General features: G+C 40.5%; 1 protein-coding gene across 1 annotated transcript in view; it reads right to left on the bottom strand.

Moving 5' to 3' along the window:
• Window positions 1–2681: 2681 nt before the first annotated feature.
• Window positions 2682–27095, bottom strand: part of JPH2 (junctophilin 2) — a 322011-nt gene continuing 297597 nt past the window's right edge. The window contains exons 4-6 of the mRNA XM_069243569.1: window positions 15366–16420; window positions 6302–6399; window positions 2682–4299 (exon numbers count right to left, since the gene is read on the bottom strand). Coding sequence (XP_069099670.1) covers window positions 6319–6399; window positions 15366–16420 — 1136 coding nt within the window. The 3' untranslated portion in view covers window positions 2682–4299; window positions 6302–6318. The remainder of the gene's footprint in view (window positions 4300–6301; window positions 6400–15365; window positions 16421–27095) is intronic.

The raw sequence follows: 27095 nt of genomic DNA, 5'->3' as shown, positions 1-27095 counted from the left end.
GGGGTATTTACTTCAGACCTATAAATACAGTTACACCCAACCTGAAAGCTAAAAATATATCCAGGGTGGAGCTTGAAAAAAAGAGGTTTGGTTAGAAACCTTTTAAGTTGTCTCGAGTAAAGGCACAGCATGGATGCACATGAATACAAATTGTGCTGTCTGTTCTCTGGAGTGGAAGGCACCCCTATAATAAGTTTCCTCTGGAATTCATTTTGTTTTTGACTTACTGTACCAATTCAGTTCTGACAAGTATACTCAGTTGTCCTTCTTCCACAACTTTGTATATACAATAGAACAGTTAGGAGGAGATACATACATTGACTATAATGGCTGGTAAAAGTATGTCCTCTCCTCATGTTACTACATGACAAGGAATACTTTAACACTATCCACTGTTGAGTGTTTTTAAACTTGCTCTTATCTTTCTGAAGTAACATTCTGTATGGTATCTCACATAAAAAATGAAGCATCAATATGATGAGAGTTGAGAACATTATGAGGCATATATTTATCTGTTATCAAACTACATTTTAAAATTGCTCAAAGAGTACACTACAAAAATAAACTCAGTTTAAAATATAAAATGCAAAAATATAATTAGTCTCCTATCTAAGTTGCATCTTTAAAGTGTGATTCCAAATACAATATAACATGGAGCTAGTCAGCTAAAAAGTTTGTCTGGGGAGTACATCAATTTCTTTTGATTTAATAACTTATCAGATGTATTATATCATCAATACTTAATATACTAAAGCAGGTTGAAATATTGTATATTTAAGTAAACACAAATTAACAAACACAAAATATAAATAGTTTCAAAGTAACACCCAAATAAATTGGTGGCATAAAAGATACATTTACAACCAATCGACTCCTTACTTTAAATATCATGGTCGTCATTCATTTAGCATTTTTAAGGACAAATATCTTGAAATAAGTTAAAAAGCCAACAAAGGCTACTTATATTTGTTGGAAATTTTCCAAAATATTTGAAAAGCGAACTTGCTTCACAAAAGCAAGAGATCTGAAAATAGATTTTGTTCTTACTCTAGCAAATTCTAACCTCACATTCTGTCGTAATGATGTTCATAGATAGTAAGGTGGAGAGGAGAGATAGCACATTTAAAATGACATTGCAAGTTATGTCTCTTAAAACATATGTGAGTTCAAAGTGCAAAGCACAATAGACGTTTGAACTGCAATAGAGATTCATTAACTATCAAATAACATAGATTGACTTGGCCCCAAATGCATTCTTATGGTTAGAGTCAAAATGATTTGAATTACTTTCTAGAACTAGTGAATTTCCCAAAACATACCTGTTTGTACCTTTGCCCATTGCAAAACCAAATAACTATTTTAAGGGACCTAGGTTGTTATTATCATTTTCATGTTTTCCAGTTTCTTCTGTTGGCTTCATTCCTCAGACAAATTATTACAGGTATTATAAATAAGACACTCAGCAGGAATTGATCTTGGAAATGTGCCTTATCAAAACATAATATGTTAACGAAGAAAGAAAGTCTTCCAGTAAATACTCTCTGCTTCCTCACTTTCTGCATCTGTTATCACTGCACAGCCAATAAAATATAATGATGTGAAATATGTCCTGGGTGCCTCAGACACTGCTGCCCCACCTCCTTCAAAATTTCTATGTTCTTGAAATGCAGTTGCAACTAGCTACAATTTACTTTTTGGACATGTCTATGTGAGAGTGTTTTGATGTAATCATATTTTTTTTAAAGTGATGCTTTCCTGCTTTTGTGCACTGTCAGACGTTAGGTGGTAATGCCTTTTAATCAGTTCCCCATCATAACATTTGCGACTTAACCCACTCTCCTTTTTCCGAAATCAAATCTAAAGACATTTTCTGGCATGGTCTTCTACATTTGCCTGATAACCATCCTTCTATACCAGATCTCTTTTGAATGGAGTTAAGGATTTCAACTTTTTTATACTAATTGCAGTCTTTCTCTCTAAACGTATTCCACAATAAATGGAATACGTCAGTTTAATTAAATGCACAGAAAACTTTACAAAAGTAGGAAGCGTTGAAAAGGCTCACCTCGGCCATTCTCACTAAGACGATTGAAACCTTTCGGTTAATCTGTCATTTTACTTGACAAAGTAAGACATTATGAACATTTTGTCTGATTGTTTTCAAAATTTAGCAATTATGCTATTTCCTTAATTTTATGGATTTTCATTTTTCATGTCTTACTATATATTTGCATGTTGCATGTTTAGTGGGTGAAGTGTGAAAGATTCACTGAAGGTAAAACTTTTCTTAGCTATTATATTTCTACTTTGTGTTTTTCTATGCCACTATCAAGGTTTTTATTGTTAGTAGATGTGAAGCTGATTATGAATTTAAAAGAATATATCCCAGTAACAAGTTGTTACAATCGGAAGTCACCACTGTATCTCTTGTACATGTTGGTTGGTACCATTAATGTTAAAACAAAAACATTAAGGAATCCTTGTTTGGCAGTAAGTGAAAACACTTTGTTAGTCAGAACCTAGCACTGAACAACTAGTGTAATATCCAACCATATCCAACTCAGTATGGAAACCTCAAACCTCAAAATTTAAAAATGTGACATGTTCAGGACAAATACAGGTAATTTGGCTCATCATTTGGTAGCATACTAAGTATGAGAAATTATCGTTGAGTTATATAATTCTACTTGAGATTATAATTTATTGATATGACCCTTCTTCATAGAATGTTACATTTGCAAATGTGGCCCACTTAGATGCAGTCCAGGGATAATGCCAGCCTAGTCTACTCTGTAGAAACAATTGATGTATAGCTAAATACAATTTTAACAACAGGTTCTACAATTAATACAAATGGAACTCTTACCTCTACATTCTACTTAAAAAGATGAGTACTTCTTAAAATTCACTTCAGTTAATTGAATCAAAATAGAATTTGAATTGTAATCACATTAACATTGTTCTAAACGAATAAAGCAATGCCCACTTTCCTCGCGGAAGAGGCACAGTCATTTATTTAAATGTCAAGTAATTCCAAAAAAATAAATAGAACGCAAACATTAAGAAACAAAGGAGATCAATACATAAGCACATTGACACAGGAAAATAGAAAGTGTGCTAAGTGCAGCTTTAGCTGTGTACAAATCTGAATAAATCAATTTTAAATATCTGATGAAATAAAATGCTGCATTTGTAAATTCATTGTTCTATTAAAGATCGGGACATACAACACAAAAGGTGTGCTAGTACAGTATGCAGTTAAACAACATTTATCAACTGACTGTGAGATACAGGTATGCAATATATTTAACTAGAGAATCGTGTCTTACTTGATGGAACATTTGTACTTGTAATAGGACTGTCACCTAACAAAGTCATATTAGGTCGGAGTTTGCTACAATTTAGTTGACTTGAGGCCCTCTTCAATTTGTTAAAATCTATTTACATCTATCATGTTGTAGTTGCTAATAAAATGTTAGTACTTGTGATGTCAATGCAATGTACAAAGCAAAGAAGAGCACCATATCCCCTTCATTTATACTCTAACAACCAACTGGAGTTACACCTGGCCTGCATCTTCCCAAACCCTTGATTGGTAATGCCAAACGATAGCCTGTTTACATTTATATTAGAGTAACGCCATCACTGGACTATCCTAACAATTCGACAGGTAGATGCAAAGGGGTATGCTCTTCACATTCTGTCTCTTTTTCTGCCTATCAAAAATCATGCCTTATGATTCTAATTCTCTTGCCTGTATTTTAACCAGACAAAAAAGGAATACAATGTAAATTACTGTGAAAGGGGAAGGGGAGAATGTGGTTAAAACAAAACAAATTGTGTTCTCATGAAGAAGGCATGCTATTTCTATATAGGTAGGAAAGAATGAATAATCAGTTTGTGATGACACTTAATTGCTCTTTAATTTTTTTTTTCTAAATATACTACATTTTCTTTAGTGTGCTAATTTATTTTAATGAATGAATATCGGGAAGTCACCCATTATCAGCACTAGTAATCACAAACTAAACCCATCTCGCACAGACATAAGACCAGCTGCAATATTTTGATTCAAATATTGAAAGGCCACTTTTTGCTGGTAGAAAAAGAGAATGTGCGCCAAGGTCCATAATGTTGCCATTGTCTGGTGAGGTCAGCCTCAGGTGAGCAGCAGTGAAAGATGACAGGCTATCCGACTCTGTGTTTCTTTTTTACTTCTCATCCTGCTGCAACAACTTTTCTTCAAGTCTTCCTCTGAGATGTCTCAGAAAAGCTCCTTTCACTACATTACCAGTCTTCCTAATTAAAGGGACAAATCAACATAAAAGTTACTGTATTGCAAATATGTTACATGTGGGTTATATTCGAGGAATTGAGTGAGAAAATATTGGAAAGATTGCACAGACTAACACATGTACATACTTGGAGGTTTAAGCTGTTACATTACTACAAACATATTAGATGGAAATGTTTCCTTGAGGTTTTTTTCTCCAAAGGCAGAACATACAAATATTAGCAGTTTCCCAGTTAAATGGGGGCAGTGTCTTTCAAGGGGAACATTTGTCCAAATATAATAGCTATTATAATTTACATCTGTAGGACAGCACAACCAGCTACTTACCCCACCCCCATAGTGTGGTCTCATTATAAAATGTGCTACAACAGACATCACTTCTGCTGCAGACTAGTGCAATCATGGAAAAAGCTAAAAAAGTTAAACCACACAAAGCATTACATACTTGTTTGGAGCACAGCAGAAATTAGTTTGAAAAGTAATTGGTTCTGGGGATAGCATCAGATTCACCAAGCAACAGATGCACCATTGAACATCTTCTAATTGGAATCATATTGGTGGCCTCAAGAGTGGTGCTCAGTGGGCCAAAGGGCCACTGCCTACACCCCACCAAACAACTTCCCAAAATAAATATATATTTTTTTTAAACAGCCCTGGTTTCTTTAGCAGACATGATCTTCTTTGAAACAAAAATGTTTCTTTTTGTAATGAAATTTCCAGGCCATATGGTAGCTGTCTCTATGGCCCATCATCTGTATTCATAGCCTTTTACAGAGACTAGAAAATACATCCTGTCCAATTAGTATTCATGGTTGTTTTAAAATCCCCCATGAATCAGCATTTTGCAACAACCCCTATTAGTATATATGTTGCATTGCAGATTCCATTCCAGTTAGCAAACCATTTAGTGTCAAAACTGCATACCCCTGGTTTGCGAATGGAAATAGTACACTTTGCCCTATGGCTGGTGAATAAAATGTATCAAAATGTACCAGATTGTATTAAACCACCAGAATAAAATATTGGCCATTCTAATAGCACATTAAGTACTTTTGTTCAGTTCCTAGGTGCAGCCCTATGCTTGCACAATATTTTGTAAACAATTAGTAAGTCAGCTACCATTGCCCTGATGAAGGTCTAAATATAATTAATCATGTTTTGAAACACTTACTTTTACTAATGTATAAAGACATCAAATAGCAAACAGTACTACCCACGCAGTATTAGCCCACAACACAATCTCTATAAAGACTATACTTCTAGCCACGGATTGTGTGTTGGACATCTATATCCACCTGTTGTTATGTCACTCACTTATCCTGTGAATGAGGTACTCATATCTGTTATTAAAATAATTCATCATCTTCAATGTTACGATATCTATTAGCATGTTCATAATAGACATTTTCATTAGGGAATCTGGCGATTTCAGTATATGTTATGAAGCATGTATTGTGATAATTATTTAACAATTATTTACCATTTTTATTTATTTTAGATTTGGTATGCAACTGCTGTATAAACACCCCTTTAACAGTTATCTTGATGTTTTGAAATATTTAAAAAAAACGCTTTGGTGATTATGTTAAGTCTACTCATCATACAATTAGTTCAAATGTATTTGACTAGTCTACAAACTCCATAGACCTGAATTGTTAAGTATAAAATATCAATACAAAAAGACATTTGTGCTAAATAGTAATGACATGGCTTCTGGGTCCTTTCAGTTTTTAGTGCCTTGTGAGAAATATGTTCTGAAAAATACTAGAGACAGACTCCAACAACTTGACAATATAGTATATCAGAAGTTTGTACTGTATGTTATTGATGTTGCAAAACATTGATCTTTGAAAGTATTTTGTTTCAGTCAGTGAAATTACTGAATAGAATGTTTTGAACTAGGTTGATGTGTTCATTTAAATGTGTAATCAGTGACTTACTAGTTATTATTGTGAAATTCCATGGATTATTTGTGAAGAAAAATAAAACATTATTTGGTTTTCTTACCTTAGGTAAAGAGTACATCATGTCAAAAAATGCACAAACAAGATGGATAGACCAATATTCAATAAAATGACCATGCAGATGATGATTGTATTGGGTCCCTAAGGAAAGAAATGTAAAGATTATGAGCGCAATTTCAAAGAAACACATAATATTATATTCATAAACAATTCCCAATAATTCTGTCTGATAAAGTGCGGTACATGGACTGGAAACTGCGATGTACAGAAACCAAATTGATAAGGTGAGGTACACGGATTGGCAACTCTTATGTACAGAAGCCGCATCAAATGAATGATGACAGGTTCCAGACACTTATAGAAAGAAAAATGATAACTACACATCCTCTACTGAAGCAGCACGCTCAATGACTCAAACTCAGTTTTTGTCACTGATTGTAATTCCCCCTCTACAAAGATATTTATTTTTGTTAAATATGTCTGGAACTAGCCATATGTTCAAACAAGGGGGATATTTCTGAGGAAGTATGCCATGGATGTGAAAGGCACCATGTTTATTAGATGTTGTCAACACTGTGCTTTTTTGCATCCAGGGATCTTTTGTATTCCATAAACTTCTTGCGTGTGACAAAATGTAATGTTAGAAGGAATGTTCAATACAGATACATTCTAAACTGCTTTAGATTCAAGGTAGAGAGAGGACTTACACAACACATAAGCATTGAGTCAATGCACTGTGTATCATTTTCAACAACCAGATTGGGGGAAATTAATGTGTAAACATGTATTAATTAGCACAACTTTGGACTTTCCCCTCTAGAACTTGTGTGAAGACTGCAATCTCAAATGCAAACCACAAGTGCAAAAGTGTGTTTTCACGAGGAGTGTGTTATACATATATACTGATTCTCACTGGAAACAAAACTGCAGTAGGTGCAGAGGACTGGCATGGGAAAGAACTCAGTGAGCAATGGATCAAGGAAACAAAAGGAGTGTTGAATTAAAAAACCTCAAATTTACTAAATGCAAATCTACCCCCTTTCCCACAATAGCATGTCCAATTTGGCCTGGTTAAGCACGTTGAACACCTCAGTAGGCCATCTTTCAGTAGCGTGAACCATTCAACTTTTAGCATGGAATATGGAACTCACTTGTTTTTCCTTTTTTTAAAACCATTTGTAACTTACTTCAGATCTAAGAGTGTGGTATTTATATTGTACAATGACTAAACTGAAGTCAATTTACATGTGTGCAACAATTGTCTTGGGACTTTCTTATAGTTTCTGAAAAATCGTTAATTGATATATCTGCACTTGAGTTAGCAAATGCGCTTTCTGAAAGAAAAATGTTGGCCCACAACCACAGTTTAGGCAGAGATGGGTAGCTATCATAATATACTTTTATTTAATACCTGGATCTATCTATATTCAGATGTTTTACCATGTATATTTTCCCAATCTCTAATAGTATTGCTACTTAAATAGCAGTGTATTGTATGCCACACAAGTCTGTTGAGAATGTGTGTAAAATACTACAGGTCATCACACTGGTAGACACTTCAAAGCTGACAGTTTTAGGTCACTTTCATATTTATGTAGCTGTAGAGTATGATTTAAAAACATGGGTCTTCATTTCTGATATGAGTCACTTCCAGTGAGCCACATATTTGCCAGAACTGGGATTTATGAAATGTAATTGATCAAACCCATGGAGGGGAGTGATCACTCAATGATTTCATTTCAGATGGAAAATAGAACTCATCCTAACAACTGTCCAAAATAAGCCTGCCCTCAACTATTACAATAGGATAGGTTAGATTTCACTGTGGTTTGAACAGTTCTAGATATAAAACTACAAATTGGCCCACACATGGACATCAATCATAATGCGGTTGACTACTTAAATAACATCTCAAAAACTATTTTTGAAGGGTATGTACTCATTCTCCAGGACATAGTTATCACATACACCCACAACCCCTGATATAATGGACACACAATGAAAACTTATCACTTCAAAAGAAGGTGGAGAACAGTACAATACAGATGACATGAAACTATACAATAATTTGCTGAAACTTCTAGAAGCAAAATAAAATCTAAAAGTAGAGAATGATCCAGAAACATTATTAAAAGCCTTTGTCAAGCTATCTTGCCTCAATGGCATTGGAAATGATCATAAGATTTATGACATAAAATTCCTTTTTTCCTTCTAAAATCTCCGGAATCTACACTGACATCAATTGTCAAAAAAACCCTGAGCCTCCAGCAGAAAAGATTCCTCTGATGGATCAGAAACGATGAATTAGAGGAGAATTTTATTCAAGAAAAAATATCAGGCTCCCCATAGACCCATGACCGGCCCACGTCTGCATGATAAATAGTACTAATCCCTTGTGCTCTATTAAAAAATGATTTAATTTAGTACTATTTTTGAGGAGGGTCCCTTATGTCAAAATGATGGAAGAACTTTCCATTTGTTAAAGAACGCAAACGCGAACCATAGGTAAATAAATACCTATAGGTCTATCACTCTTCTACCAGTTCCTGGAAGAATCTCTGAGAAGCTAGTTGCCAACCAATTCACGTTGTTCCTAGGCAGAAACCATATTCCTGATGACTTGCACTGGAGTCCAGATTTATGAAGAGGTTACATTACTGTTGTGTCACACAAGGCAAAACCAGCCCTTAAGTCAAATTTACTATGCCATGCAGAGTCATGTTACCTGGCTCTGACTGCAAAGTAAATCTGAAGTAAGGTAAGGCAGCACAAATCACTGCTTTGCACTACTCTGCATTGGGAAGGCATTCCATGGGTGAAGTGTGGTTGCTCTCATGCATCCACCCTTGTTTTCTGATGCATTCCAAGGCATACTAAGGAAATTAAACCTGGCAATCCATAAAAATGCTACGCCTTCCCCTTTCTATGTTTGCTGCATTCTGCAGGACATATAGATAGAGTAAAATGCATCTGAAAATATTTTTGTGCAGGAAGGTGTCCCTTCTTGTACAAAAACAATCCTGCTTGTAATGTAGGCACCTTGCACCATGGAGCAAGGGTGCCTGCACTAGTGCTTGGCAGCCACAAGAGTGTCTATAGCAGATTAATAATTATGGCACATTCCTGCTCTCTCCATTTGACACAATGCAGCACAGCAAGCTTCATAGGCATGCAATCAGAGAATAGATTTTATATGCCTATGATTAATCCACAAAGTCTTCTACTAGAGCAACTATTATTGTCTCTGTCAGCTTTTTCCTAAATATCTACCACCTGGATCGCTAAACCGGAAACTCAGCTTTTGGTTGGTACTCCCAGAACTATCAAATCGTGTCAGGGGAGGAGTGTATTTCGGTTTCCTGGTGCTAAGCTCTGGAACCAACTTTGTTTGCATTGCATATGAAAATTGGATCCTATTTCGTCTTTAGGAATGCCTGGAAGTTTGGGCCTAAGTGTTTCTATTGGACTAGGATCATGACTGGTTTGCATATTGCTAGATCCAAACTGAGGTGTCATGTGTCCAAAATAATGATGGAATGGAATGTAGCCCGAGTAATTGCCCATAGCTGAGGTTACTTCAAGTATTCCATCCCTCACTCTTTTTCATACTTCAGTAAGACACCCTAATTGGCATGGCTATGCACTGGAATAAAGTTATACATGACTGATTCACCCTAATAAGGATGAAGCCAGCTTTGGGTTTCTTGTGTTCCAGTTTAGGTATAACCTGGCCTTTCAGTTCAGCTGGACTGTTCCTGTTGGAGAGGGGTCAATTCTGACTTGCATATGACTGGGACCAAATAGAAGTTGCATGGTGTGCAAAATAATTATGTTTTTTGTATGTGGTCTTAGTAATTACAAATCGCTGAGATGAATGCAAGCATTCCATCACTCACTTTATTGTATACTTCAATCTGATTTAGAGTTTGGAGGATGGGTTACTCTATCACAATATCCTGGAGCACTTCAAATAGGATGAACAGGGTATTCTTCAAGTTTGTGTTGGAATATACATGCACCAAACTCTATATCACACCATTAGTGTGTAAACAGGCTGAAAAAAGATTCTAACTGGAACATGGATGGTGGCCCACAAAATTGGAAGTGAAATTAGTTTATCCTGGGTTCTGGGTACATGCAGCACAGGGTTTCAAGGCAGCAATATAGATCATGTGTATACACTCACCTTCTTTGGACTTGGACAGTGTTAACAATGCTCTGGAATTCAGCTTAATCTATGTCATCAGTTGTCACCTACTCTAAATTAAACTCAATTGGATGGATTATGCCTGTGTCCTCCTTTACGTTTAAGTCAATGCTTCTAACCTAACCCATTTTCAGCAGTTCCTAATGTGTTGGTCTTTGTTTACATAGAAAGTGCTCCCACCTATAGTGGTTGAAAAGAGGGATCTGCCATAGTGCAGGCTTTCTGACACCTTCTAAGCTAGTAGGTTAGCACTGGTGAACATTTTCCCCTCACTTCTAAATAAGATAGAAGAACAAAATGAGTCGTTATAGATGGCTTCTAAAGAAGGCCCTACGGCACAATGACATTTTAAAGAAATTAGGTATAATTCAACACTTTCAGATTTTTATTTGAGAAAATTATTTTTCTCCTGGTCTTTAGCTACAATTAAGGTGCTTAATCATTTAAGAAGAGCGACCACAGATGGATGTACTAGTGAATTTAGTTTGATAAGCAAAGTGGAGACCTTTCACATATTTAATCAAGGTGCCTCTTTTGGACCTAGCCCTCTCAGCAAGGTCACTCCATACTTTTTGCCTTTACCCCTTCTGCTTTGCTTATTTCATTTGTGTTGGCTTTAGGATTCTGAGCACGTTACTGCTGCTAACCATTGCTAAAGTGTGTGTGCTCTCTCCCTAAAACTTGGCAAAATTGGCCTACACCTGATTGTCACATTTTATTTTACTTGAAAGCCCCTAGTATATGGTACTACAAGTACCCAGGCTCTGTAAATTAAATGCCACTAATGTGTATGCAGCACTTATTGTGCCAATTTCTGAACAAGCACTTTAAAATGTCTCAGGCCTGCCAATGAAGTATGTAGTGCAGCTTTAAACTACCATTTTGACCTGGAAAAAAGACTTTTGTCAGCATAATCCTTTCTCTTCAATGCATGTAAGTTACCCCTCAGATAGGCCTAAAAGCCCATAAATCAAGAAGATTGCATTGCATTTAAGAAAGACATGTGGGTATAGGTTTTACATGTCCTGTTAGTGAAAAACTCCTAACTGTGTTTTTCACTACTGTAAGGCAGATCTCTCCCAATTAATAACATTGAGTTACTTTATTACAATTAACTTTGGATTGGGAGCAAGTAGAAGCATACTGTTTGGAGTCGAATTGTAATTTAAAATCCTCTTTAATAGCAAATTTAGATTTTAAATCTCAATTTTGAAAATGCCACTTTTAGAAAATTTGTATTTTTTCCACTAAACTTTCTGAAGCCTTATTAGAGCCTCCATCTGCCTGGGCCTGTTATTTCTGCCCAGAAAGATATGTTTAGAGCCCAAACAGTACCTGGGTGTAGCTGGGACAAGGCCATCCTGCCAGGATGGTGGAGGTAGAAACTGTTCCCTACCCCATATAAATTTCAAAGGGCTTGGCTCCATCTCACACAAAGGAACCTGACACTAGTCTTTCGTCACCCCTTACAGCCTTGGCAGGGGAATGGAAGAACTTTCCAGTACCAGACATGTGGGAAACCTAGAAAATGCCTCTACTTCAAAGGATGGCACTGGGTATAAATATTGGACCTCCTGTGCCACTATTCAGTATATTGCTGGACCTGTGGACATTAAAGAGGAAGGACTGTCTTCTTCCTCAGAAGATTGCCATGCTGCTACCAGAGGACTGTCTTGCAGTAAGGACTGTCCTGCTGCTTGAGGCCTGCCTTGTTTCCTCAGATGACTGCCCTACAGGCGGACCCCCTATACGTGGCCGGTCGCCCAGTACCTGCCCTACTCTATGCAGGCGATGTTGTCATGATCTCCCGAACCCCCGTTGGGCTCCAAAAGTTAATGAGTGGTTTTGAACAGTTTATGTCATCTAAGGGTATGATTATTAACAAATCCAAAGAATTCACTATGACCTGTGGTAAGAAGCTTAAGAAATGCAGAAGCTTCTACATCTAGAATATGGAGATTAGTACAGTTGACGGTTTTAACTATCTGGGGGTGTTATTCGCTAGTAATGGTAAATGGGACCAACAGGTATATTCAGGTAGAAACAAACTTTGAAGTAATTTAGGAGCTATATTTAGATTTGCAAGCAAACTGGGGAGTTGCCCCATAGACACCATGTTGGAAATTTGTGAGGAATAATCTCTACGGTTGCATATAGAGCTGGGGTAAGTGGGCAAACTAAAATGCCCCCCCCTACAAATAGAAGAAAATTGCTTCCTAAAACGTATGCTATGTCTACCCACTTCAGCCTCAAATTGGCCTACGCACCAAGAAGTGGCCTACAATACCTGGAAGATGTGCTACAGGTGAGACCCCTGCTCTTATGGCATAGTATATGGTCTAAGGAACTGACTGGTTTCAAGAAAGACCTTATACTGGACTGTTTGGAACTGGACAATGCCATGTGCATACCCTGTATAGCTTTTATTGAATCCTCTTTTAAAAGCGGTTTTAATAAATCTATTGTACACAATCCAGAGGATGCACTGTAATTTCCTAAAAAATCAATCAAGGACACCTTTATGAAAGCCAAGGAGGACTCAAGGAAGCTAGATGAATCTACGAAAACCACTGTTGGTTTTTACCTATCCTTTTCTACGAATGTAGGTAGATTCGGCTATCTTTCCATGGTCACCAACCTGCAGCACAGGTTTGTCCTAACCAGACTTAGGCTGGCATAGCTCACCACCTAGTTGCATACCCCCTCATTAGGCATTGCCCTTTAGAGTCAGATAGATGCCCCCGTGACACAGTGAGCAAACAAAGCACTTTACACTTCATTATATTCTGTAGATTTTATGATTATATCAGAGCCATTTATCTTAAACCTGTTTTTCACCTATTCAAAATAAGAACACATCAGGAAGCACTGAAACTCCTGTTGGCATTAGACTCCCCGTTTATATGCCGTAGGGTGCCAAATATTATCATAAAAGCCATGTATATTAGGAAACGTTTTATCACACCCTAAAATTTGGCTTTAAGTACCAGTAATTTTTTAATTGCTTAAACTGATATTTTATGCTTGTGTGTTTACTGTTTTATGTTTTTTATTGTATACATCGTGTACTTTTATGGCTTACTAATGGTATAGCCGAATAAAGATTATGAACTGAACTGACTGCCCTGTAGCTTGAAGCCTGTCATGCTCTATGAGAATGAAAACTGGGCCTGCTCCTTTCATTCTGAGCTAATCTGAGTGACACTAAGGGTCAGTATACTGATTTCCTGCTCTGAGATAAAAGGACACAACAATTTCCAGAGGCCTTTCTGCGGCTGCTAAGCTGACCTGCTCCATAAGGGCCTGCCAGTAGCTGGCACTGGACCTGCCAGAGCCCTGTTGGCCTCTGCTGGAGTGGGTTCCTGATCCCCAACAGGTGCCCCCCCAAGTCCTTGATCTTTGGCTGGCACCAGTTGAGCTCCTCCTGAGAAATCCTGAAAATCTGCACCGGTCTTTGAGAAGGTAACTTTTTCATTTGGGCTAACATGGTCCCTGCATCTCGTCCCCACTCCATCACTGTCAGCCTTGACTTATGACTTTGGGCCCTATTATGAGTCTGGCTGTCAACAGACTGCTAGACTCGCAGTAGCAGTTGGACTGCCATGGTTGTGGTGGTCTGACTGCCACATTACAAGGTTGGAGGGAACACCCACCAACCTATCACCGTCCCGTCCAGGATCTCTGACAGGATAATGATGGGGCAGTTTGTAATCAGCCAGGGCAGTGCTGAACTCAACTGCAATGAAACGGCTGGCAGAGAACAAGTACAGGGGGCCACATGGGGGCAACAGCCCTGTCCATGGCCTGGGCAGTGCAAGAGCCCCCTTCCCAGGGCGATGTGAGGAGTGAAGCATTCCAGTTCTAAATTGGTTCAGGATTACATGGGTTGAAGGGCCATAAGAGGTTGTAATTCCTATGCTGTACACAACAGTGATTACTGAAGAAATATAGGGCTACATGTAGCAAAGGGTTTTACCCATTCTGTGTCTATGGGAAAATTTGTTGGTACATATGGCCCATAGTGATCAAAATAAAGCATGTCCATGGGATTGTAGTAAGCAGGAAAATGCTCAACATGGATGGCTCTGAAGTCCTCAGCCCACCATTACTGCTCATTCCTGCTCTAGTTTAAATTCCTAAACCTAAGACCATAAGATTGTTCTATGTCACTGTGATGCATATAGCATTATAATCTCTCAGCAAACAGAGGGGCAGATTTATGAAAAGTGGTGATGCACCTTGAGCTCCCCTAACACCACCATGTGTGCACCATACTTAACATATTGTGCACCATGGTGGACGTTAGGGAACTAGCAACAAAATGTTTGATGCTAGTTCAGCACTTTGCAGGATTAGGGGAAAAAATGTTGTCGCTAATCCTGCAACGCACCCAGAGGCCCATTGAAAACATAGGGAGCTTCCTTTAAAGGCCTGCCCTGAGAGATTTCTTTGCACCATTTTTTCAGCCCCCTTAACGGGGGAATTCCCTCCTTGCATACATTATGCCTGGCGCAGGCATAATGTAGCACAAAGGGTTACAGAGTGCCGCAATGCAAGCATTGAGGCACTTTGTAAATATGGAGTACCATTTTTGGCCATCTAACGCCACATTTGTGTAAAAAAATAAAGCTAATGTGTCATTAGATGGCACTAGGCCCTCTTACATATGGGCCAGAGTTTTTCTTATAAACACAATGCACCACAATGCACCATATAATGAGTTGATAAGATGTTTTACATTGTACAAATGACAGCATCCCTTTCTGAACTTCATTAGTATTCTAAAAAGTTGCATATATTGCCAAATCAAAACAAAAGACAGCTGTCAACAAAAAAAGTCAAAAGCATCTTAGAAATGTGTTTTTCTCAAGAAAAAAATGAAGTATATATTGAATCTGACCTCATCAATGTCTTCAACCACCTTTGCTTTGCTTCCCAAAAGTTTCCCTTTCTTAGCAGCAGCTTTATGCTCATACTTCTGTACAGCCTTGGATTCGGGTTTAGGAGCAGCTTTTGGTTCAGGTTTCTGTAAAGCCTTTGGTTCAGGCTTTTGTATAGCTTTTGGTTCAAGCTTCGGTAATACTCTAGGTTCAGGCTTCGGTAAAGCCTTAGGTTCAGGCTTCTGTATGGTCTTTGACTCAGCCCTCTGTAAAGCTCTGGTCTCTATTTTTTGTTCAACCTTGGCTTCAGGCCACATTTCAGCTTTAGGTTCAGCTTTAGGTTCAGCCTTATGCTGTGGTTTGGGTTGTGGTTTGACTTCTATGAGAGGCTCATGTTTGGATTCTGTTTTTGGCACATGCTTGTATTCATCTTTGGGTTCTGTTTTCTTCTTAGGTACTATCACGTTCATGAATTCTTGATCTTTCTGAGGTGTTGTTGGTACTTCTTTTTCTTGGGGTTCTGACTCATCTTCATTGACTGCAATATCAGCTACTGGTTCTGGTGTTGCTTCTTTAGAAGATGATTTTGAGCTTGGGAATGGTTGTTCATTGCAGTGTAATGGAGGAGTCACTGGTGGAGAGGTGCGCACAGCATAACTGTGGTAGCCTTTGTGGTACTCAGCATCAAACTTTTCAAGTCTTTGAAGTGCTTTTGTCTGCATCTCATATTGGCTATAGGAAGGTAATCTATTGCTAGCTGCAGATGGTGTGGCAGATCTACTTCCAGCCTGGCTTCCACTCCTGTTCTGCTCTCCATTCCAGTTACCTGGATTGAGTAATGTTTGTTTTTGCGAATTCTGCTTTGCCTTTTTTGATGAAGGGGGAGTTACCGGAGGACTTGGAGTTCGAGCAGGAGTTGTTTCACGGAGTGAGGAATTCTTTTCATGATGTTGTGGGCTTTCTCTTGGAGTTGACTGTGGCTTTTCCATCTTTGGAGGTTCTTGTTCTGTATTTTCGACACCTTCTGCATTCTCCATGATTTCTTGAAGAAGCTTCCTTTTCTGGTATTCTGGACCTAATTGAAAAAAAAAATTGCAAACTTGAATGCAGGTCATAGTTAACTAACATTTGTATGTAGGCAAAAAAGTAACATTCACATTTGATGTGGCATATGAAGGGTAACCGGATAAATGATTATCAAGGTGTTGGAAAAACAGGGATTGTATTGTTATACTGGATCTAAGGCCCTGATTTATACTTTTTGGTGCAAAACGTCACTAATGCAGTTTTACACCAAAATGTTTAGCACCGGCTTGTACCACTTCTGTGCACATAGCTGGGCAGCATATTTATGGAATGGTGCAAGCCGGTGCAAATGGTAGGGTAGCGTAAAAAATATGACATTAGTCGGGTGGGGCTGGTGGTCTGGAAGAAGGGGTTTTTGCACCAAAAAATGACATCAGGCAGGTTAGAGTAAAAAATTGACTCTAGCCTGCCTAGTCGTTTTCTGACACAAAACCATCCATGCCACATGACTCATGTCTTAGAAAAGACAGAAGTCATGCCCACCTCCCCAATGGCCAGCACAGGGGACCAGGCCAATGCTCCCAGCACCATGTAGGAGGGCCCATTTCAGGGCCCCTAATGACACCTAAAAAAGTGGCAATGTGTAAAGCATTTGTACAACACACACAACACACCTGATGCAAGATGTACACCACAAAGTAAACACAACACTGAGCTATGTAAAAATAAAATGTATTGCACAAAACATAATTAGACCAACATTACACGTCAGAAATACCCTGCTACTTTAGCAGTTATCAGAATGTTACACAAGTTACTAATACTCTGCAAGAATAAGCAGTTGTCACATTAGAACACGTAAGTGCTCAGGATTCTGCAACGTAAGCAGTAGTCAGGAATCACAGTAAAGAAATAAATGCCCTTGTCATAAACATATCCTAAATGCCTATATCAGGAACATTAGAAACATATGGCAAGTCAGGGGCAGTAAACGGAACATCAGAACATACATTCAGCAATCCATCAATAAGCAGGTTACCACATTTCTTCCATAAGTCCATACCGGAAACTTGAGAAAGAGTATGTCCAAAACGAGTATCTAGTCTTAAGGTGAAAAGGCACACCCTGGGCCTAGAAGCCGACAAGTGGGGGCCCCCGCACTCCTCTGCGCAGAGTGAGGACCCTAGGCTGATGTACAGGGGGAAGAGGATGATACACACCCCCCTCCTAAATTAATGTCGGGCCCGTCTGGGACACGACAGGCGACAAAGGTTTGGAGCGTTGTGCTCCTTTTTCCACAGCAGGGGAAAAGGGGAAGAGGCACTCCTATCTTCCCCCTGTGTCCCGCTGCTCAAGCCCTTCTCTAGGAGAGGCTACACTATGGCCGGTCAGCCCCACTCCTTAGTCGGGGGCCATCCCGTTGTCGTTGTGCCTTGGCCAGGCATGGTCTCCAATGAGGCTTCCCTCTGTTCGGCAAGGCACTCTGACTGCGCGGCCCCCGGACGTCCACCGGGATGTCATGCTTCCTTTTTGCAGGGCAAGGGCTCCGGGGGCTGGGCTTCTTGGCCCCAGGGCCTGTCTTCGTCCTGCACTAGCCCTCAACAGCTACCGACCAGGTGTGTGAGTGCCCTATAGACCCGGGCCACGGCGGTGAAGCGAGGACTCCCCGTGGCTCCTTCCTGTGCCACGGGAGGTACTGATCTCAGCAGCTCTCTTGAGCCCTGGGGGTACTGATCTCAGCGCACTTCAGATGCGCTTCGCTCGATCCGGGCGCTCTGGCCGCAGTGATGATTTTGCCTTGTGGAAAAGCGCTTACCAGCGCTGGGGGCCACTTCTGGGAGCCCAGGTTGCTGCTGTGAAGCTTATTTTACGGCCAAAGGGCCTAGAGACGCAGGAGGAGCACAAAGGAGTAGCTCTCACCCGGCGCTAGGTAAGGAAAAGCAGCCCTCCTTCACCTGAGTTTGTTGCAGGGGTCAGGGGCCACTGCACCCTGCCTCTGGAGAGTAGGGGAAGCACAGGTCTGCAGGCCCAACAGCAGGCCAGCACAAGGGGTGCAGATGATGGCAGTTCCTCCTAGTGACCAGGCAGGTCAGCACAGCAGCAGCAGCCCAACGTGGTTCCTGGGGAGTCCATTCAGCAGCGTCCCGTGTCTAGTTCCAGGTAAGTTTCTGGAGTCCCAAGAATGTCCAAATTGTGGGGAAAATTCCCCTGTACTTATACTAAGTCTGCAGTGTCTCCTACAATGAGAAGAGGGGGTTCCAACAAGTTACAACTGGTTCTGGGGGTGCCCATCTCTCCTCCAGCACAGGCGCCAAACATCAGTGGGGGTAAACAACACTATTGTGCGACGCCAGGGCACAGTCTTTATAAATGCAGGTGTGCCCGCCTCTCCCTTCTCTCAGCCGAGGAAGACTATACAATATGCAGATGCACCTCTGTGACACCTCCACCCTCCCTGTGTACAGGCTGTCTGAAAAGCATGCACAAAGCCCCAACTGTCAGTCTGCCCAGACGTGGTTTGGAGCCAAGCTGCAAAAGCACCAGAGTCATAAGCACAGATAAATGTGCACTTTCTAGAAGTGGCATTTCTGTAATAGTAATTAAAAAAACACCTCCAATAAGCAGCATTTCTCATCACTATTACAACCATACCAAACATGCCTACACTACCCCTCATGAATCAGACAATACCCCTTACACATAAGGCAGGGCATTACTAATGCAATCCTATGAGAAGGCAGCACTCACAACAGTGAGACACCAAGTTAGGCTGTTTGTCACCACCAGGACAAATCCACGCAGCCTGACCTATGTCCTGCCTTCTACATAATCAAATCAAATCAAATCATAAACATTTATAAAGCGTGCTACTCGCCCGTGCGGGTCTCAAGGCGCTAGGGGGAAGGGGTTACTGCTGCTTGAAGAGCCAGGTCTTGAGTAGTCTCCGGAAAGCGGAGTGGTCCTGGGTGGTCCTGAGGATGGGGGGGAGGGAGTTCCATGTCTTGGCCGCCAGGTAGGAGAAGGACCTCCCACCCGCCGTGGTGCGGCGGATGCGAGGGACGGCGGCGAGAGCGAGGTTGGCGGAGCGAAGAGGACAGGTGGGTGTGTAGAAGCTGAGGCGGCGGTTGAGGTATTCGGGTCCCTTGTTGTGGAGGGCTTTGTGTGCGTGGGTGAGGAGTCGGAAGGTGATCCTTTTGTTGACAGGAAGCCAGTGCAGGTGTCTCAGGTGGGCGGAGATGTGGCTGTTGCGGGGTATGTTGAGGATGAGGCGGGCAGAGGCGTTTTGAATTCGTTGCAGACGTTTCTGGAGTTTAGCGGTGGTTCCTGCGTGCCGGGTGTTGCCGTAGTCCAGGCGGCTCGTGACGAGGGCGTGAGTCACGGTCTTTCTGGTGTCGGCGGGGATCCAACGGAAGATCTTTCGGAGCATGCGGAGGGTGAGGAAGCAGGAGGATGATACGGCGTTGACTTGTTTGGTCATGGTGAGAAGTGGGTCCAGGATGAAACCGAGGTTGCGTGCGTGGTCAGAGGGGGTCGGTTCGGTGCCTACATGGCACCCTGCCCATAGAGCTAGCTAGGGCGTACCTTTGGGGTGAGTTACATGTAGTAAAAGGGAAGTTCTGGGCCTGGCAAGTAAATTTAGATGCCAGGTCCATGTGGCAGAAAACTTCGCACACAGGCCCTGCGCTAGGAGGCATGAGATAGGTTTGAAAGGCTACTTCAGTGAGTGGCGCAAGCAGCACTGCAAGCCCACTAGTAGCATTTAATTTACAGGCCCTGGGTATAGGGATACCACTTTACAAGGGACTCATAGGTAAAATAAGTATGCCAATTAGGTATAAGCCAATCATATCAATTTTACAAGGGAGAGCACATGCACTTTAGCACTGGTTAGCAGTGAAAAAGTGCTCAGAGTCATAACATCAGCCAACAAAGGTCAGAAAAATAAGAAGGCAAAAGGCAAAAAGTCTAGGGAAAGACCCTGTAAAAGGGCCAGGTCCAACAGTATTCCTCAAATATTTTTCCCAAACACATTCCACTGTCTATTCTTCCAGTCATAATTGAATAGGTTTATACTTAACCTACATATATTCAGTGCATATAGGTTATCTTGTTGTAGCTTATTTTCAGATTTTAGTGCTGAATTGCTACGTAAATTTATTAATATAAATCAAGGGGCTTAGCAATTACTGTGATTGCAGATTTAATCCCTACAGGGTTAGATCAACATTTTATTGTTCTAATTTTGATAGAGTATACAATCACACTAGGTAATACCATTTACTGATGTGCTTAGTTAGAGTTAGAATCTCACATAATAAGAAACAAAAACTCACACATGTATTTGTAAATCACACATTCACCCCTTGGATCATTTGGCGTTGAATAAGAGGTGTTTATTATCTAGGTTTCCGTACTGTAAATTAATGATTTATTTTGGTCAGGTAGCCTTGCCATGTTTTCATTCTGACATATCAAAGCAGCACACTGTTACCTTACTTTCGTATTGAATTCCTTCCCTAACACTTTTTCCTGATTGTTCACTGTCAAACTCTTCCTCACTAGAGCTCCTTCACAACTTCAGTTAAAAGTTGAGAAATCCTACCAGTCTACTAAATTCATACCTGAACTCTGATGGCCCAACACCAACACCCCAAACCACAACCTCTAGTAGTGCACTTACTTCCTCCCTCTCTTTCCTCTACGTAATATGTGAGAAAGGGCAGCATTCAAGACCACACTGACTTGTGCAATCTCCCTCATGTATGCCAGTCAGAATTCCAATCCAACTGCAGAACAATAACTGCCAAATGTAATATCTTTAAGGACAGAGCTTTCCAAAGTCTTCTAGTTGTTGTGGACCACAAAGAAGTATTCAACATACTTTAAAGAGTAGAGGTAATTCTCCTGGCGGTTCTCAGGAAACGGTGTGGAGAAAGTACAGTCATATAAATATCAGCGCTTAACTTTCTCCAGGTCTGACAACTGGGCAAAACATTTACATGTGGGTATGTGGCCCATGGAGACATAGTAAAGTTCACTTGTGAGTAGATGGAAGATGCCCCTCTTAGGGCCTTTAAATGTAAAGAACCACAGCAACATCCATTGCATTTTGATGCTGCCTCAGATTTATGACATTTTGTAAACCTGAGGCCACGCCAAAAACTAACACCACCCCCAGGGGTGGCGTTAGCAGGGCGCAACAAGGAGGAATAGTTTTATTCCTCCTCGTTTTTGGCTTTTTCTATGCGTGCTGCATTCTGCTGCATGCTTAGAAAAAGCAAAATAACAGAAATTATTGTTTTTGTGCGGGAAGGTGTCCCTTCCTGCACATAAACATTAACTTGAAAATGAGTCTTTGCACTTCTGTATGTGCTGCATTGTGCAGCACACACTGAAGTTCCAAAGCACCATTAGTGATTGTTTATGTGCAGTAAGAGACACCTTCCCGCACATAAACAATCACACCCCTCAACACAGACATCCTTGCACGAGGGTGCAAGGATGCCTGTGTTGGCAACTAAGTTTAGCACCAGCACAGGGGAAAACACAGGGGTGCGCCGTATTTTCTTAAATACGCCGCATCCCGAAATTTCTAAAGTAATGCAGCGCTGTGCTGCCAATTTTGGTGCAGCACCGCGCTGCAACACTTTTCTTTAAATCTGGCCCTTTGTTGGCACTGTATGGTGCAAAACTTCTTTCCTAGTACCATTGGGTTTCCTGGGAAACTGGTGGGAGGTACTCCTTGAAATGCCTATTAAATATTCATTTCATTTTAATCATCTAGTCATTTATGTGTGAATTGTTGCTGATATCATGATCTGACATGGCAGGAGGACACCTAATAAATTGATTGTCGTTTGGGGATCAACTCATCAACTCAAAGTCTTCCAATTAAGTTGGAAAGCGTTACAAAACAGTGAAAGATCATTGCCTAGATCATTAAATGACAGACAAACCTAGATAAAGTTCTACATGTCAATATTGGTGCCCTCCATCAATGCAGACTTGCCAACTTCACCAAAACCCTTCACAGTGTGAAGAGGATTTGGGGCCTTGGAGTGGGCGTGGTCTCATGTCGAGAAGCACCTAAGAGGTACTTTTGCCCCCATCCCTGCCCCAAAAGCCCTCCTAAAAGAAAAATACAAACGCTTGCTGAGGCTGCTGCTGATGTCCTGGGGTGTTTTCACACCAATTAATGGACATCAGCAGTTAAAAGCCTCCAACAAACGAGCTGAAAACCACTGTTTACAATGGTTTTCAGCTTGTTTTCCCTACCACCATGAGATACTGACTCCTCACTGGAAGACCTTGTGAGAGGAGCCAATATTGTGAGTCACACGGTGGCACCATGTGATTTGGCTGGTCTGGCAATGCAATCCCCTCCATTTCAAGCAGGCATTGAGATTGGCAGCCATCTCTAATAGAAGACACCAATGGATGTTTTCTGTACATAGATGAGTGCTAAGATTCAAGATACTAAAAGTTTGATTAGCTATAAATCCTTTATTCTGCAATCCTGGCATAGAGTTACACACAGTGGCCAATAAAGGGAACATTTTATGGGTTTTCAATTGTGAATGCACAGGCACTGATACCTTGAGGGATTGTCTTATGTTTGTATCCCTGAGGCAGCAAAATTGGAAAGCTTTATTAGTAAAATGTGATGTAATGCCCCGCTAAGATGCAAAGAGTTTTTTAGTTGAGATGTGTTTTGAGGATGCTGGTTTTGGTTGCTTTTTAGCTTCTGAATATAAAAAGAGTTATCTCAATTTACGAGTGATTTTCTATGTTTGAACCTACTTATGTTATGCTGCAATCATTTGACTAACAGCACCTCTGCTCATGACAGTTTCTCCATACTTATTTTCTTTCTGGCATTTTCGTATCTCACATGCTTCCTTTTTCTCTGTTTTTATTTGAAAGGGCCACAAATATTTCAAGGGGAAGGTTTTTATTTGTTTTGGACACACACCAAAATCAATTTTCTCCATTTTCCTTTTCCTCTAACACTAGTCGGAGCCATCCTCTAATATATTTCTATCTCTTTGTCACACTATTTTAATTCCTTTCTTTCTGGCTTCACCTTCCCTATCTTTGTCCCTTCCTGTGTTCTTTCCCTTCTGCTTATCCATATACCTTACCCGTACATTTCCCAATGTTGCCTTTCTACCTCTATCTCTCAATCCATTTTTATTTCTGTCTCCTTCGGTGAGAACTTGTGGAATGAAGAATAAATTACTGTAATCCAATACGGCAATAAGATACAATGATGAAATACAAATTTAAGCATTAATGTAGTAAAGTAACTGCAAATTCAAAAACGTAAACCGACACAGTGATGAACATAAATGCTTAAAATGAGCGCTTTAGAAATGTAAATGATGCAGCTATGAACATGAAAGCTTATAATGAGTAATGGATACTGCAAACCATTTTAAATAGGCTTAAGAATATATTTGTGTACGGATGGATTGATGTGATAAAGAAGTAAGATTTCAACATATGAAATAATGACAGGAGAAAAAGGTGCTAAATGCCTGAAGATGCAGAGAACAAAATCAAGTATTTACTCAAGACTTAGGGCCTGATTTATAATTCAGAGGAGGGAGTTACTCTATCACAAATATGAAGGATATTATGTCCGCAGTATAACAATCCCATAATAGCCTATGGAGTTCATAATACAGTGGACGGGATATCTGTTACATTTGTGACAAAATAACTCATCCGCCAAACTCAAAATCAGGCCCTTAATCTACTCTGGAGAAGAAGAAGTCTGCCACACACTGAAGGGAAAAATGTAGTTAGATTTGATGCTTCACTGAGTGCCTGCACCACCTGGATTGCTTTGGTTTACTACTAGTAAATAATTTGCACTTCTCATTTTCCTGTGACTGTCAAATTTCAAATCTGACATTCTTTTTCTTCCTTTTGTGATGCAAGTGTTTATATTTAGTCATAAGTGGAACATCATTTTCTTTTCAAACAGCCAAACTATGGAATTTGCTACCCTCACACATAGGATTGACTAGCAACCATCTTAGTTTCAGAAGATTTGTCAAGAAATGGTTCTTTTCCATATGACAACTTTACTCAGAACACAACAATGTACACAACAATATACTCGGATGTGACAAGCTATGCTCCATCCAATAAAACCTGACCAAGTGTCATGTGCATATATGCTAATTTCTGTTTTTTCTAAGCATGTATTAGCTGCGCTAACTATAACTTGTGCTCCGCCATGAACTGCTTATTAACTCACATAGCACATCACTCATCACATGTTCTATTACATCATTTATCATCTGACTGATAGCATCTCAGTTATATCATTGATGACATCAGTGATGACATCATCTAACCTCCTTTGGTATATGTTACTCTATAAAAGAGTTTGGCATCAGAGGTCTGAAAGTAAGTTCAAAATAGCTCAGAATAATATGAAACATGTTGGAAATGGCCCTATCTACAGAGTGACCCCCCAAAAAAGTTTTGCCTTTCTCCTCTCATTGTTACTCGACCTATTTTTGTTGGCCACATGATTCTGCGCACTTTGCCACTGCCAACCAGTGCTACAGTGCATGTGCTCAATCTTTAAGACAGGGTTTAATTGGTTTATACCCAATTGGCATACCTACGTACCTATAATTCCCTAGTAAAGTGCACTACATGTGCACAGGGCCTGTAAATTTTAAATGCTGCCAGTGGGCCTGCAGCACTGATTGTGTCAGCCCTTTAAACATGACCTGCTATTGCAGAGCCTGTGTGTGCAGCTTAATCAACCATGTCGACCCCTTGCCATGCCTTAAACTCCCCTTATCTTACATGTAAGTCACCCGTAGGCCCTAGGAAGCCTATAGGGCAGAATGTGGTATAATTAAAAGGTAGGACATGTACTTGTAAGTTTTACTTGCCCTAGAAGTGAAAAACTATCAAATGCATTTTTCACTACTTTAAAGCCTACTCCTCTCGCAGGATAACATTGGGGATTCCATATTACATTTAATAATCTATAATTCCTGATTGAGAGGAGGTAGGTATATCATGATTAGTACTCATGGAATTGTGTGATAAATCCTTTTTAACGGTAACGTCGGATTTATTGTTACAATTTTGAAAATGCCACATTTAAAAAGTTGGCACTTTCCTGCTCTTAGCCCCTGTGAGCCTGCCTCCAATACTTATCTAGGGTGAGATGACCGCTGGTTTCTGTGTATTCCCTCTAGACAGCCACACAGAATGGGAGCTGAAGTGTGACTTGATGGGCCCTGACGGGCCTTTAACTGGCTTGATGGGGGGTGGCAGAGTTAAGCACAGCCCTATTTGCACCTAAATAGGCTGTGCCCTGGCATCTCACAATAGTCCTAATGACCCTGTATTGTCACTCAGCAAGGTTATAGCCAGGGCAGGGGAGGAAAGAGGAGTCCCTCCACTTCAAAGCTACTGTCTAGAAGCTTCTCCCATCTTCCTGAACCAGGGCACCAAAGTATAAATATTGGACTTCAAACACCACTACTTCAGTACACTTCTGGACCTGTGGATACTATGCCAGTAAGGACTGCATGCTGCTACAAGAACTGTTGGTCTGGAAGAACTGCTTTCTTGCTGTTCTGGCTTGCCTACTAATGGCTGTCCTCCTTGCCTGGGTCAGAAGGTCTAGACCCACAACATTTGAACCCAAAAACTGATTGTCTCCAAGGGCTTTAATTCTTGTCCCCTGTTTTTCTGAAGTATCAGGGACACAAAAGACCTCCAACTTATCACCTACAGAGCTCTGCCATGAGTCTTGCCCTGCCATGTAGTTCAATCTAGTCCTGGGCCTTTGGAAATGGGTACAAAGTACTGCTTGAGTCCAGAATTCATGCGTCAATGCCAGTGCTCAGAACCAGCACATCTCCATCAATTCCAACACAGAACCGCTGCAGCATGGATTAGGGACTTCTGATCGCCGTCTGTGCATCACCTCCAGTTCTGACGCACCTTCGACTTTGTGCAGCTTTGAACTGATGCATTGTCTACATCCTAGGGATCAACACCGATACATCGCCTTCTTTGCTCCTTGCATTTGTTCTCAACGCTGACACAACCATGAAACAAGGTGCTGTTTCAGCGTGCCAAGGTGGGTCCCTGTATCTGACCCAAACTACATCGCGGATGGCCTTACTTTTCAGATTTGACCCGGTTCAGTGTGACCAGATAGCCCCATTTGCCTCTTTATGCTTTTAAGAACTACATTTCAGTTTATTCTTTAAAAATGTATAACTCTGGTTATACTTTTTGGATGATTGTTGTTTTGGTCTTGTTTTGTTCATTAAATTACACTCTACGTCTCTAACCAATTGTGGTATATTTTTGTGTGGTGTTTACACGTTATTACTGTTTAAAGTGTTTCACACATTCTTTTCACGTCGCCTCCTATGTTAAGCCTGGCTGCCCTGAGCAAAAATACCAGGGGGTGAGCACAGGTTAATTTAGGGTGTGTATGCTATTTACTCTGACTAGGACTGTGGTTCCTACTTGGTCAGGGGCATACCTCTGCCAACAAGAAACCCAATTTATAACAAAGCATTATTAATGCCATCACACATACAAATCCCTTAGGTGTAGAAAGTTGTTGTTATGTGCAACAAAGCCTCTATACCACTCACTTCATGGATAGCCGAGTTCACATTAACAATTAGCACAGCTAGACTCCTTCTGCACATGATGTTTCAACTGTA

The sequence above is a fragment of the Pleurodeles waltl genome, chromosome 7 (assembly GCF_031143425.1).
Source record: "Pleurodeles waltl isolate 20211129_DDA chromosome 7, aPleWal1.hap1.20221129, whole genome shotgun sequence".
NCBI lineage: Eukaryota > Metazoa > Chordata > Amphibia > Caudata > Salamandridae > Pleurodeles > Pleurodeles waltl.
This window is presented reverse-complemented; position numbering and strand designations above follow the sequence as displayed.